Consider the following 14,056-nt stretch of genomic DNA (forward strand, 5'->3'; position numbering starts at 1 on the left):
GAAACGGGACTCCTTCCCCACAGAAGAATCTTTGGAATGCAAAGGCACAATCTACCTCCAAAGATGCTGGTCAAAATGGGATCCACTGATAAATAATTTTAAAAAATAAACCAATAAACCAATAAATAAGTGAGCATCACGGGCATCCACTAGTTTCATGGGTGCCCAAGACGCAGCCCTTTTCAAAAAGTTCTGATAACATTGCTACTGTATGTGACTAGAATAAACAATAAAAAAGCACTTATTTAGACTCTTAACGCTGGAGTCTCAGTTGAAAATGAGGGTAGTTCTTCATTGTCCTTGGTCGCTGATGGATTTCCAGTTCTATTTATTATCACGATCATTGTTATTTTTGAATGAATGGGACTTGTTATTATGTGCTCAGAACCGAAATGAATTTCTCCACCCTCGTTAATACATATTATCCAAGAGCCCGAGGTTTTTATTACAAAGAGTCTCAGCTACGAAGTGGGGCCCATTGAAGCAAAAGCCTCTGCAACACACTCTGGAACACTCTGCAGGCTCTGAGTTGCGGAGGAGGAGTGGCTCTCTGTCTGACGTGGTAGCCTTATCGCAGTTGGAGCAACCCCCACCTCCCCATTAACGACGGGTAGTTTATTTATTTATCTATATATTTATTATTAGCACAAAAGGATGAAGGTTAATTACTAAGTAATGAAACTGCAGTACCGGTAGATGGGTTCCGTCCCCTAAGGGGGGGACCCAACTTATTCGTCTGGAGCTGCAACTCTTGGACGCTCTGAGAATAGGTAAGTCATGTGATTCAAAACTGGGGGGAGGGGGGAGACTCGGCAATAATGTGATGCCATACGTCGCAATGAGACCATAGGAATTGTTGCATGGAGCCAAAGCAAGGAGCTCGTCGAGGCCCAGGCAGACAGACGACGACGACGACGATGGGGACGATGGGATGGGATGGGATGGAGCGCCGTCGTCAACTGCGTGCGCTATGTCGCTTGGACTGTGTCCCACCCTGACGGAGCTCGGTGACGTCAAGCTTGGGTCTCGCGGCCGACGTGGCGTGAGAACGGGGAGGACGGGGGAAGAGGCATTCAATCGCCGTCGACGGCAGCGAGGAGGGAGGAGCAGCACGGGGACTGGGAAAGCGTGGAAGGGGACATCTGAGCCGCCTCCGTCTCTATCATCAGTCCCGTCTGATGTTTGTCTGTCTGCCTGGCCCAAGGAGCGAACCTTAGTTTTTTTTTTTGTTTTTTTTGTTTTTTTTTGGGGCTTCTGTCTTACAGGGCCGATGACGGAGGGTCGCTGAGTGCACTTGCAGACCTGCTAGCACCTTCCACTCGGGAGCCGACTTACGTGCGCAGCGGCAGCTCGGATCGTACCTTGTGGGTGGATCTAGCATCAGGTGGGTGTGACTCCGCGGTTTCGCGTTTTCCCACGTCCGGATTGATGGTGTTCGGGTTGAGTCCAGGAGTGAGAAGCGAGAGTGAGCGATGGAGAGAGAAATGTGAGAGAGAGAGAGAGAGAGAGCGAGAGCTGCCGAAATCTCAATAATTAGAGGGTGGACAGATTCGTCGATTGGTAGAGAGAGTTTTGTGGTTTTTTGAGGGTGCATGGAGGTGGCGGGATTAGGCCGAGGAGGGTGATGGGTTGTGGTGGTGAAGAGAGACATCTGGGCATGGAAGTTGTGGCCAAGCATGATTTTGCGGGTGCTTGCTGTTGGTTTGCGAGAGGTTGGGATGTGGGGAGACGGCAGGGGAGAGCGCATGGTGGTGGTGGTGGTGGTGGCGATGTTGTTGTTGGGGATTTGAAGGCGAGGTTCGTTGGGTAGAACACCTTGAATCTCGGGGTCATGTTGAACTCAAGGGGGGATGCGGGAGAGGATGAGGGGGGAAGTGAGGTATGGGATTAAGAGGTAGTGGTGGTGGCGGCTGCTTGGCTCTAACTGTTGATGTCCCTGGTAATGGCACCGTGTTGCCTCATCGTTTGTGTAGCATACCTGCTGTGGTGCGGAAGGGGTATGTATGTCGTGGGCTGTGGTCGTTAGACTCGCGACCATTTTCTGATGGGGATGTAGTTTTCACTCGTATGAGGGCATTGGGAAGGGTCAAAAACTACAGGAGGCGTGACCTGGCTGTGTCAGGTCTGGTTGACGCTCCGCGTCTCTCTCGGTGCTCATTTTGTTCCGCTTCAAATCTCCATACCCAACCCATGAAGTCGGTTTCGTTTAGCTGCATACCCTACCCTTCGTTGGAAAGCCAATGAAACAGCTTCCTCTTCCCCTTCGACTACACGATATTTCATTTTTTATTTTTTCTGTTCGCGAGTGCTTACAATCGAGTAGCCACAGTGCTGGGGTAGACAATCTCTGGACTCGCCAGCTCTTGTCTGTTCTCGTTTCCATTCCACGGGACACTTGCTTTCGGCAAGTCAATTCTGCTCGGGTGTAGGTCCTGGGTTGCGTTGGCGAGACCATCTACATGGCCCTTCTGGTGACTCTTTATGGCGAAATTCCTGATTGGCCCTAGCGCTGCTTTCGCCTATCCGTGCTTCGTGACTTCGCTGCTTCCCTGGAACACTGTAGTGCTGCCGACAGTGGTTCAGCAGGTCGGAGTCGTTGTCTGCATGTTGTAATTTCAGAATATTTGGAAGGAAGTACACTCTGCCTCCAGTAATTCAGCTCTTGATTTCATCCAACTCGGTACCCAACGTATTACTTGTGGAGATGACGATGTATTGTAGCTTCGCGCATGTGGCTATGAGGTCAATACTTCAGGAGCTGTAGCGGAGAGTTAAGGCCCTGGAGTTTATGAATGTGGACATGGATTTGTATCGGCAATAAATCACTCAAGAGAGCTGTCAACTCTGTTCCTGCAATCCAGATCAGTAGGGCAAGTTGCCTGCATCGCACGTTCGAGTCAGTCGCCGATTTCTGCATGTAATGGGCTTTGTCCTGTGCTCAACCAGCATACATCTTTATGCTAGAATGGGTCCCACAAAACTGGATCTGAAATTCACACTCGTCAGCTCTTGCCGAAGTGCTGTCCGAAGGTGTGTAAAATTCATTGAGTTGGATACTAAATTGGGGATTGACTATTGAACGGATCGAAAATGGCGATTTAGGGCGTGTGGTACTTGTGTGAATAGTCAAAATGTTGCTTTCGCATCTAGTGCTAAAATCTGTCCAAATATTTGTGTATTAAATTCACAACAGACATCTAGTCTTGTAGGTGCGTGTCAACTTTTCATATTGAGAGAGTGAAGCTGGAATGTGTAATAGGAAAGCACAAAGAGTGTTCTATGTCTTCATTGTGTGTAATATTTGTACTGGAATATTACGTTGACATTTTGTTTTGTAACAGCTTTTATCGTAAGAGCTCCAACGAATCAGTCCACGAGTATTGAGGCCATGCGAGTGTGCGAATGTGAGGTAGCTTTTGGGTTTGCTGGTCCTCTTGTATTAGCGAGCTAATAGGCCCGGCAGGAGAGTGTGGATTAGGGCCTACAAGAAGGTATCTCACTCGTGTCGGAGAAATCAGGGGCAAAGCAGGATGACTGCAGGATAGGTGTTGACAAAGTGCCGTACCTTAGGGAAGGAAACAGCTATTGGCTGCATTTAGTCCCTTCAATGTGAGCGTCCCTTTTCAAGGATTTATTATCCGTCGTTCTTAGCAGGGTACAATGCAGCACTCGGCTTGAATCAAGGGGGTTGAAATGAATACTCATACTGGAACAACTGCATTATCAGGAATTCTGTTTGTATCAGCTGAATGCGAAAGTTCGAATGGGGCTTGGGTGCTACCACCGATCGTGACAGTTTAGTGAACGTAGCATCTACGGCGTCTGGGCAGCTGCTACTGGAGATGGATTAATTTGAAGGCTATGTTTGATAGCGGAATAACAGCAGCGCTTGAATTGATCTCAGTAGGGTAACTTCCCATTACTTTTCTAAGTTGGGCGGTTGTAGCGTTGACAGAATCCGCAATGCATGGCTGAGTTCGTGCGCAGTTGTCAAGACACCAAGTCAACAGATAGGAAAATTTGATGTAGACATACCACGCCTTTTAGGTGGCAACCAGTTGTACATGTCTCTCGCAATTTAGGAACTGCCTTGCGAGAACATGGATCCATGAGGTCTAGGACGTGAACGGGCCTGGATCCAGAGTGATGAGAAATATGTTTAAGTCCTACGCAGGGGAGGCATACAAATGGGCAGTAGGAAGATAACTGTCATGGATGTCCAGGTATTGGGAGGGTGGAGCTGGATCGATGATAAAAATCCTAGTACAATAGCATACCTGTTGTGTTTTAGTATAAGATTCTGTAGATGAATTCCGCTAATTGCTTCGACGATGGCATGAGAAGTCAGTTGCAAAGTTTTGGCAAGCTTGTGATGTCAGTGGTTGTCACCCTTTGGGGTTCGGAGTTTGAAGAAGAAACGGGTTCATGTTATTGTTGTGCAGCTCTTTTGGTGCTTCAGCTGGTTCGAAGCGTTTTTGCGCATTCATAGTTTATATCATAGCTTCTGGGAGAGAATTGGTGCAACAAATATCGTAAAAATGGCGTCGAGGATTATCTCTGCATATGGCAAGAGTGGGAGGGCAAGTAAATTGGAGGGAAGATTACGAGAGGTGTGATTTAGTGTTCCACAAGGTGCTCGCTATCAAACCTTGACGGCATCGGTGCAAAGGACTTGAGAATGGCATATTGGGCAAGAGCAGGAGGCGGAGTGGTGAATGTCGGTGGCCAATTCTGAGTCAGTTCGAAGGCAGGCCAAGGTACTCATCGTGAGTTCACCTCTTTTGAAAGCAAGGTCTTGGTAATAAATAGGCTCTGGTGATTGATGAATCAGAGCTGGCACAAAGCTACACATGGTTCATTTCCAAAGCTTGAGGATGGTCTCACTTTGAGGCAGCACACGAGCACATTCAGTAGTGGCAAAGGGTTTGATTCATCTTCGTGAAGGGTAGGTTCATTTAGGTCAGATACGAGGTCAAGAGTCCCTTGATGGTCGCAGTTCATATTCCAGCTGGCGACTACACCGGGTCTGTATTAGAATTACGCATTATCACACATGAAAAACTGATGGATAAACATGTTAATGTAGGTAGCAGCATCAAACTAGCCAGAATGGACAACATCGTGAAACCAACCGGCAGTGAGGTATCTGAAGCTGAAGCAGCACCTGCCGTGCACTGTAGTGACGTTGAACTCAAGCCAGTGCATTCTATGTTTGAGCTTGGAGAGTCAGATTTGAAGGTTGAACATGAAAACGAAACTTTGGTTGCGAGCCCTTCTGTGAGCTCTAATTCAGTTGCGAGCAATCTGTTGTCTTCACGTGCAAGGACCGCTGTGTGGAGGAAGAAAATTGATCCGGGTATTGGTGCACCGGTGGAAGTTGGTCAAAAGATTTTGGAATTTTCTACCCCAGCGGTGGCCACTCAGATTGCTACTGCTGTTGCTCCAAGGCAGAGGGTGTTCCATGAGGATTCCAGACCAGGATCCAGCTCTACCCTTCCAGTCACGCTTCCTGTGGCCTATCGGCCGTTACCTCCTGCCTCAGGACTGATGGCCTTGATCCCGAACCTTCTGACTCTAGCACCAGATATTCAGTTGCCATCTCCTGGTCTCTCACCCTTACCAGCGAACCTGTTTCTTTATTCACCAGGTTTGCCATTGACCTCAACCGGTCATCGGCGAATTCCAGCAGCTCCATCTAATTCGACTCTTGTTCCTGGATGTTCTGTTCCTCAATCTCTCACAAATATATCCCGAGTTCCGTCGAGGTCCCCTCAAGCGAGTGGGACCGACTTAAAAGCCCGATCTGGGCATATGTGCCATTCATCCAGGCAGAGTTGCTCGCAGTACTGCTTACAAGGATACAAGTTTTGTCTCTGGCACATTTTAGAGGATCCTTCTGCGCCATACAAGCAGTGTGACTTCGTTGAATATCCCAGCCGGGAGCGCTGCCGCTTTCCAGTGTCTTTGAAGTCAGAGAACACTAGGTGTGTGTGTGAGCCTTCTTTCCTTCTAGGTCCTCCAGGTGGTTGTACCCCGCAGCCATATTATCATAAGCAACTTACGCACTTGCATCAGTTACAATTTTTTAAAAAATATGACCATGTTGACGGATCAACCAAATGTGAGTTTTGCATACATTTTTCCTTCTAGTCGTCGGAACAGAAGAATGAACTGAATTCTGAACACATGCACCTGGAATTTAAGAGCGATCACTTCTAAGGCATTGAGGTCGATGCTTCCTTTGCTGCCCTTTTTGTGAGGCAGAGCCAGTTGTTTCAGCTCTCTTGTTGGCATAAGTGTGTCGTTGAGGTCTTTACTCAGACGTGTTTTTATTTGGTGGTGCAGGTTCTGTCAAATGCACAAGCAAGTCGATGGGTTTGGCATAAATCCTGTTACATTAAAGAACCAGCAATCCATGGAGCACCCTCCCCTTGGAGAATTCTCAGTGCTGGTACTGGCAGCTGCAGTTGCACATCAGATGGAGATCGTGGCCCCTCCAAAGCTTTGGACTTCACTTTTCGTTAATCAGCTGCCAGCGGTTGTACCACCATCTGACACAGTGTCTGCGAAGGAGGAGCACGGGACACCTTTGTTTCAGAGGTCCACAAGTGGGAAGAAGGCAGCTTCATTAGTGCAAAGTGATCCGAAACCTGCCGAAACTGTGCCGCACACCAATTCCAAACAGGTTTCAAGAAGAACACACGGTAACTTACCATTCTCCGTCAAAGGCTGTTTAGCATGTAGTGTTGCCTTGGTCTTAATTGTACTCATGTTTATTACCGGTTGTTGAATCGCGCTCATTCACCACAATCGGGTTTTCGTTGCACCACGCAGAGATTCTAGACCTTGGTGATTTCAGGTCCAGGAAAGTCTATTGCAGGTCCAATGACGTGTGCTACTATCAAAGTGGAGAGTTTCCTTGAATTAATTGCCAGCCGGCAAAGTTTCTATATTCTTATGTCTAAAGGGCATTATTTTATCGAAAGCTAACTGATCATCTGGACGTATGAATAGGAGGTTTAAATTTGAAAGATGATGGAAGAGGTACAGGGAGCACAACGGGATTCAGCACGAAGGTCTGCGTGGAATGCAACTTAGACAATGTTAGCTGCAGGGCGACAGGTTGTGGATATCAAGATTTCACCTTGGTAGGTAACGCGCAGTTGAAGATTGGGTCTAATTCCACCAAGGTTGCTAACGAGCTGGAGAACTTCCGTGCCCAGTTGGGGGATCGACTAAGCAGCCACGGCATCTCACTTCCGTATACGATGCCCAGTGGTGAAGGGAAGGCAGGTATAGATCATGGATTTTGCGGAGGTTGTAGAGGTTTGCGTCGCAGCGGAAGTCCCCACCACGACAAGGTGGTTGGTCCAATCACTGCAGGGCAAGTTTTTGCTAACGGAGCGCCTACAAACCGGCGAGCACATGGTGCATCAAGTGTTTCCTGCTTAGTGGATATTGGCCCCATAGAGCTGAACAAGATAGGTTTGATGTGCAGTTCGCAGCACCTTACTGGGTTACTAAATGGAAAAAGGTCATACGAACAGCTTAGTATCCTGCCGGCTATCGATTTTGGAGGATTGGATATGGCCACGATGGGGGTGCGCTGTGGACCTCGAGAACCCCGTGCTATTCTTGGTCTGGCTATCAAACGCAAGTCTAAGGTGCAGACCCCAAGAGACAGTTCTTCCATGGGTCGAGGCCAGGTAGGTGCTTGTCCCTGTGGGTTGTAGGAATGCAAGAGTGCTCTGACGTTTTATAAGTTTCTGAAATGGTAGGCATTTTCGAGGAGTATATTGAAGAGATTGAGCGCTAAGCAGCTTCTAAAATGATTTAGAGCGAACTGTGTGCAAGTTTCGCTAGTTACCAGCTTATTGACTTGTAATTATGCATGTCACGTTCATACGGATGTTTGAAGATCTGGAGGTGTTTGTGTAGGGTCGAAGAGTATTTTTCTCGCGTTTCGTTGGTGTGAGAAAGCGTCCATGGGGGGCCTATGGGGCTGAGATTCGTACACCAGAAGGAAAGAGATTGTGGCTGGGTACGTTCACTACGGAGGAAGCCGCCGCTCGGGCATATGATGATGCAGCGAGAATTTTCCGGGGGAAGAGTGCAGTGACAAACTTCGTGCAAGGTTCTGAATTTGACTTTGGGATGAATTCTCCGTTTGCCGTGGGCTCGTCCTCAACATCAAATGAAGAGGATACGGTGAGCGATTGTCCTGGAGTGAAAAAGCGTTCAGCATTGAATACGAAGAAGGAAAAGGATTCAGAATTGGTGCAACTTGGGATTGTCCAGTCGAACCCAACCAACAGAGACCGCATTGGGACTAGGAACCAGAGTGATTCATTTGGAAGTCCCATTGAGACGATAAACTTGTTGGGTGGTTTAGAAACAAATTTTAAAGAGAGCGTGAAATCACTGGGTGCTACCTCAGAGGGCGCTAATCGGTCACGCATCGGGAATTTAAAAGTCCCAGGTGGTCTGCTAAAAGACCGTTCCGGTCGCAAGATTTCGCAGAAAGGAACAGGTCAGGTAGCCAGCTCTAAGAAGGATGGGAAGTTTGATCTACCGAGCTGGTCAGAGAAACGACTAGATGAAGACACTTCAGGACCAGATCGACTGCTACTGTTGAGCAATTTCGCAATTAGTCAGGAAGGGATGGAGATGGAGGAAGGGCTTGATTTTAGCAAGAATCAATCGAAGGAGCATAGAGCATGCACAGCGTCAACTGTTGCCACAGGAGATTCCCGCGACTCGGATGAAGAGTCCGATGGTGCATCAGATGTGGAGCCGGGACTGGATGTAGATTCCGGGTTGCAAGTGAAAATGGGAGAGGCTATGGGAGAGAAAGGAAAGTATGCGGAGCTATCTATTTCCGCAGAGCTGAGCGAGGAGGAGAAGCAGCAGCTGTTGGATCTTGGGGAAGGTGATCCGGAGTTTAGGTTAACAGGCGTGCGCAAGTCCCAGTCAGGAAGATTTGAAGCCACGATCTATGACCGCACGACGAGGAAGAAAGTGTATGTAGGAACGTACAGTTCCATTCTGGAGGCTGCCCGTGCACGCGATTTGAAAGTTTTAGAATTGGGGTCCATCTCTACTCTCAACTTCCCCGACATGAGAGCTATACAGGTAAAGGGAGATGATCTCTTTGACGCTGTCAGTCATGTTTATAATCAATTTCAACTGTGGCGTAATGTTGGTTAACTGTTAGTGGTCGGAAGGCTTGCTTGTCGTCTGAGTTTGTTAGAATTGCTCACTAGTTTCAATATGAACCAAGTATTCTTGAATTTGTTTGTATCATGTCCTCGTCTCGTGTACTTGCGTTCTGTAATATCTTGAACAACTATTCCTTTTTTCAAGAACCCCTCCGTCTCAGATTGCATAGCATTATATCTCTTCACACATACACAAGATTCGGATGCATTTTGACACTTCTAAATTGAAAGATATATTCTTTCTGATAGCTTAACGAATGTAAGGGATTAGTCAATGTCTATCTTCGCAGTCGAGACACGATATGTAACAATCTAGTGCATCTAAAAGAATGTGGTGTTGTGTGTGTGGTGGTTGCAGGAAAGTAGGAATTCGAAGGCTAGTGGAGAATGTAGTAAGAAGAAGCCGAAGGCTCAAGATATTGCACAGTCGTTTAAAAAGATACGACTGGCTTCGCACAACAAGTCGGATACGGATATAAATAAAGTATTGAAGCGGAAGGTCTCAGATAGTGAGAAGGAATCTGGGTCCAGTATAGTGAAATCTTTGAAATGCAAACTAACGAAGCCAAGCTTGGAGTCTGCAAATTGTAAGCCTTACAATGGGAGTAAATCGATGGAGACAGATTGCAAAGATGCGGTCAAAGGTGAGGGACGGCTACCTCTAAAAGTTTCTACAGTTTCTTCAGGTTGGCTGGTCGATTCAGTCTCTTGATGTTATAATGGGTTCCCATGGTTACGTGCCTTTCGCCCACTGTCCAATCTCATGAGCCCCGATATATTGAAAGTTGTTTGGACTTGGAATGTGGCTTGAAATATTTTTGATTGTGTTAGATGTGTTGTATACATGTACATGTTTGGCGCGATACTAATGGTATGTGTTCTCACTTGCAGCTCCAAACAAGAAGTCTTGTATAGCGAAAGCACCAAGAAGTAGCATGAGTTCAGGCCATGAGAAGTTAGGGAATGAGGTTACCGAAACTGCGTCTCACAAGGTGAAGCGGAAGTCCGAAGAGTTTCGAAAAACGGAAGTAGAGTCAGAGAAAGAGCGTCTGAAACCTAAGAAGCAGAAAGTAGAAGAAGTGGAAGAGATAAGTGCCTCGGCGAAGAGGCGACGTATCCCTAGCGAAAAGGTCAAGGCGAATATTGGAGCATCTGATGCGGCAGCTCCTGCTGCGAAAGAGGCTGCGAAGAACAACGACACCGTCAAACAGGAATTCTGTGTTGTTGGTCAAGGTAGTCGATCAACTCAGCGAGCTCTACGAAAGAGCAACATGTATAGGTAAACCCCTACATTTGGATCTTTGATACTTAGCTCAAAACATGCGGATTAATTTTGAGATTATTTTATCAGAAACTGAGTTGTTTTTCCCTTCTTTTTTTTTTCTTTTTTTTTTTTCTTTTTTTCTTTTTTTTTTTGTTTGCAGAACCTTTGCGGATAGCTTTGTGGAATCTGACTACGCACGAGTGTACAAGACAACCTCGAAGCGAAGGGCCATGTTAGATAAGGAAGGGAGGAAGTTAGACAGCTTGTCTACAAATCCAAGCTCGGAGAAAAGTCCAGCTTCTTCACCGAAAGAAACAACTATTCCGTCGAAGTCACGGAGGGTGAAGAAACCCCAAGAAGAGGAGGATGAAGGAAAGGATAAAGCTTTCGAGGAGAGAAGTGGTCAAGTGAGCAAGAAGCCCTCACCTTCGAAGTCAAAACGTGCTCCTGTAGCTGATGAAGAGGAGCAGCCGGTTTCACGGTCTCAATCAGCGGACAAAAGCTCAGCGAAAAGTTCTGGGAAACGAAGGTCTCAGCGGAATTTTATGGGAGTGCAAGCGACCCCAAGCGGCCGATTTAAGGCGAAGATTTATGTTCCCAAAACAAAGAAGCACATATATATCGGCATATTTGACACACCAGAAGAGGCAGCTCACGCTTACGATGAAGTTGCGTACCGGAAGCGTGGTGCGACAGCCCCTCTGAACTTCCCAGAAGCATTTCACGCAAAAATCAAAGCCAAACAGCCGATCAAGAAAGTGCTTATCCAACTCACAGATGCTGGAGACTTTGAAGCGATGTGCTATGATCCCAAGGCGAAGGATTACCACTCTGTGGGCGTGTTCAGTTCAGTAGATGGTGCCCGTCGAGCGGGTGCTCGTGAAGCAGCTACATTGGATTGCAGCAACTCTGAGGCGTCTGATAAGGATAACGAGGATGGCGACGGCGACGGCGAGTCATGGAGTGGGAAGAACGACAGTGTGTCGGATAGCAAGCCCATGAAAGAGAAGCGCTGTAAGCCTTCGTATTCTGAAAACGCGGGTTTACCTGTTACTAGGGATGTTGAAGGGGAATCGGACGAGGATGACGTGGTTGTGGTGGAACAGTCTCAGAAAGAGTCGGTGAGATCCATGCGGTCAAAGAAAGGAACTTTTGCACGGGCAGCTACCAACAAGAAGCCTAGTCGGCGAGGAAATATGACACGGCGGGCGGACTTCAGAGGCGTGTATTGTAATGGTCACAAGTTTCAGTCGATATACTATAATCCTGCAACCAAGAAGCACACTTATCTGGGCACCTTTTTAACTGCAGAGGAGGCTGCTCGTGCTCACGATCAGGTACTGTGACCTATTTTGCCAGTGATTTGTATTAGCGATTTGGATGAGGATATTTGTTGTTTCACTTGAATTTGATTTACTGGAGGAATTGCATTCCATGGGGTTCCGAATAGGAGCACCCGTTTCTGGTAATCATTGTCTCAATCTTGGGAAGGCTTTACGTTCTCTTGGTAGATTGTAAAGTTATTTGTTTTAATGAAAAAAAAAACGAGTACAAACTTTTTTATACCAGGCATGTTCTTCCTAGTACTGGGTTTTATTGTCTTGGGGTCTCGACTGATGAAGATGCTTCAAGTTTGGAAGTTCCCTGAAGGAGAATCCGTAGCACGTTAGCAACCGAGCACCAGCAGCAAATCTCCCGATATTGAGGAATCCTTTTTTCAGAGATGTCTTGTATGAATAACCCACGTAGAGGTTGTATGGTAGGTTTCAACAGCCAAATGGTTTCCTAATCAAAACATAAGTATGTTTTATCACAAGGGTGCTGATTTTCTTTTGTGGATGTGTTGCGTAGGTTGCCTTTGCACAGTTTGGGTTGGAAGCGAAGTTGAATTTACCTGAAGAAATTGAGACATTGAGAAGAACTGTAAAGGTGGTAGGTAGAAACGCCGTACTGATAAACAACAGCAAGTCGAAAGAGCCAGAGGAGGATGGTGAAGAGGAAAAGGAAGATGGAGCAGATTCACGTTCTTCCAGTCCAGTTGCTGACCTAAATGATATGGAAAATACAGAAGTTCCAATAGATATTACTAGAGCTGATGTACTGGAGGATGAAGATGATGAGTTAAGTTCACCTTTAAGTCAGGCTCCTTCAATTCCTAGTGGTGCGAAGCCAAGCAAGTTAGTCTCGACCAAGTCCAACTCGTTCAAGGGCAACTTTTTGGATATTGTTTTGAAGGAAAACAATGATGAGGATCTGTGTAATGCTACTATCGCTGATCGTACTGGAGACGCCAAGTCGTCTGAGAAGCCCAGTGCAGGGATGAAGCCGAATGCTGGTGTTTGTGGTCCAGCTGCAGAAGATTCGAATGTTTTGGGACAGCAGGGCAACCGGGAAAAGGAAGGTGGGGACGACTTGCGATTAGGAGCCGACGCGGAAGAGAAGACGGGAAGACGAGTTTCCCGTCGCAAGATGTATCGTGCAAGTCGTATTGGGATCCCAGGTAGTGCTCTTGGTGAAATTGTGAGGTTTCCTTCGGAGAAAGATAAAGCCAATGAATTACAGGAAGAAAAAGATGGGTGGTTAGGGGAGCATCATTTGCCTGAAGGTCAGAGATGGGCCTCAGTAGAGGAAAAGAAGAAAGTACAAGATGGTTCAAGTCAGCAGTTGCAACTAAGAGCTAGTGGGGATACTTCTTTGAAAACCTCTGATGTCGAAGGTAGTGCCGAATCAGTGCCTCAGAAGAATAAGAATGAGGAAAGGGAAGCAGGACCAGTCATGCCTTTGTTTGATGTCTTGGCTGGAGAATTTTTGAAAGCGAGTATTGTGTTGGAAACGGCTGAAGCTGATGAAGGTAAATGTCAGTTTGAAAAGGAAGGCGAAAAATCCATGCCTCGTGGAAGTGAGGCATACGCAACTTGTGATAAGGTTATGAAAGACGGCTTCCTTAAGAATGAGCCAGTGAAAGTTCCCAAGGACGAGACTGACATTACGGAGTCTTTGGTAGAGGACCAGTCATCGGTGACTTCGTCTGATAATGTGGGCGTTGCTTCTGTTGATGGGTAATAGGCGATTGGATGGGTCCACAAGATAAAACCCATGTGAGAGCTCCTTGCTGAATTAAGATTGACGTCATTGTAATTTTCGAACTATATAGTCTTGAAGAAACTTTCGTCACTCAAATCATTAAAGCTGGGAGATTAGTCCTAGAAACAGCTTGAACAGAGCAGCAAATGGATTTGTGCAGTGCAGCACCTGAAAGGCCAGGCAATGGTTTATTGTGAGGATCTTCTGACATGCTTATTGGGATTCCCAGCAGTATGCATTTCCTGGTTGTTTTTGCGTGGTAAGTGTTGATTTTTTGATTTTAAATGTGCAGATTTGATGGATCAGAAGCGGAGGTCTATATGATTGTACAGAGACTTGCGGCAGTTTGTGCGCTGTGATGCGACTTACAAATTCCCTTTCAGCAAGAGGTTAAATTGTAAAGATTCGTTTCAGTTAGGCTATGAGGTTAATTTTAGGTAGTTGTATACGAAAGAAAGTTTTGAAGGAATGTTACACATCTCCCGCTTTA

At 46.7% G+C, this 14,056-nt stretch overlaps 1 protein-coding gene across 10 annotated transcripts; it reads left to right on the plus strand.

The window, feature by feature from the left end:
- The first annotated feature begins 1,110 nt into the window (after nt 1-1,110).
- LOC112285222 (uncharacterized) lies at nt 1,111-14,056 on the plus strand. Of its 10 annotated transcripts, none has more exons than XR_016504207.1 (12): nt 1,111-1,384; nt 3,342-3,908; nt 4,443-4,757; nt 5,087-5,984; nt 6,346-6,704; nt 7,015-7,706; nt 7,939-9,132; nt 9,577-9,862; nt 10,110-10,497; nt 10,643-11,819; nt 12,334-13,759; nt 13,859-14,056. XR_016504207.1 is itself a non-coding variant. In XM_090251998.1 (12 exons), the coding sequence occupies exons 4-11, from the start codon at nt 5,110-5,112 to the stop codon at nt 13,543-13,545; spliced, it is 6,183 nt and encodes a 2,060-aa protein (XP_090108124.1). In that variant the 5' UTR covers nt 1,112-1,797; nt 3,342-3,908; nt 4,443-4,757; nt 5,087-5,109; the 3' UTR covers nt 13,546-13,580; nt 13,859-14,056. The 10 variants fall into 10 exon arrangements, 9 of the variants coding, with proteins under 9 accessions (XP_090108124.1, XP_024381659.1, XP_090108125.1 ...); XM_090251998.1 differs by having other exon boundaries at nt 1,112-1,797; nt 12,334-13,580; XM_024525891.3 differs by having other exon boundaries at nt 1,112-1,384; nt 12,334-13,580.

The sequence above is a fragment of the Physcomitrium patens genome, chromosome 7 (assembly GCF_059467195.1).
Source record: "Physcomitrium patens ecotype Gransden chromosome 7, ASM5946719v1, whole genome shotgun sequence".
Lineage (NCBI taxonomy): Eukaryota > Viridiplantae > Streptophyta > Bryopsida > Funariales > Funariaceae > Physcomitrium > Physcomitrium patens.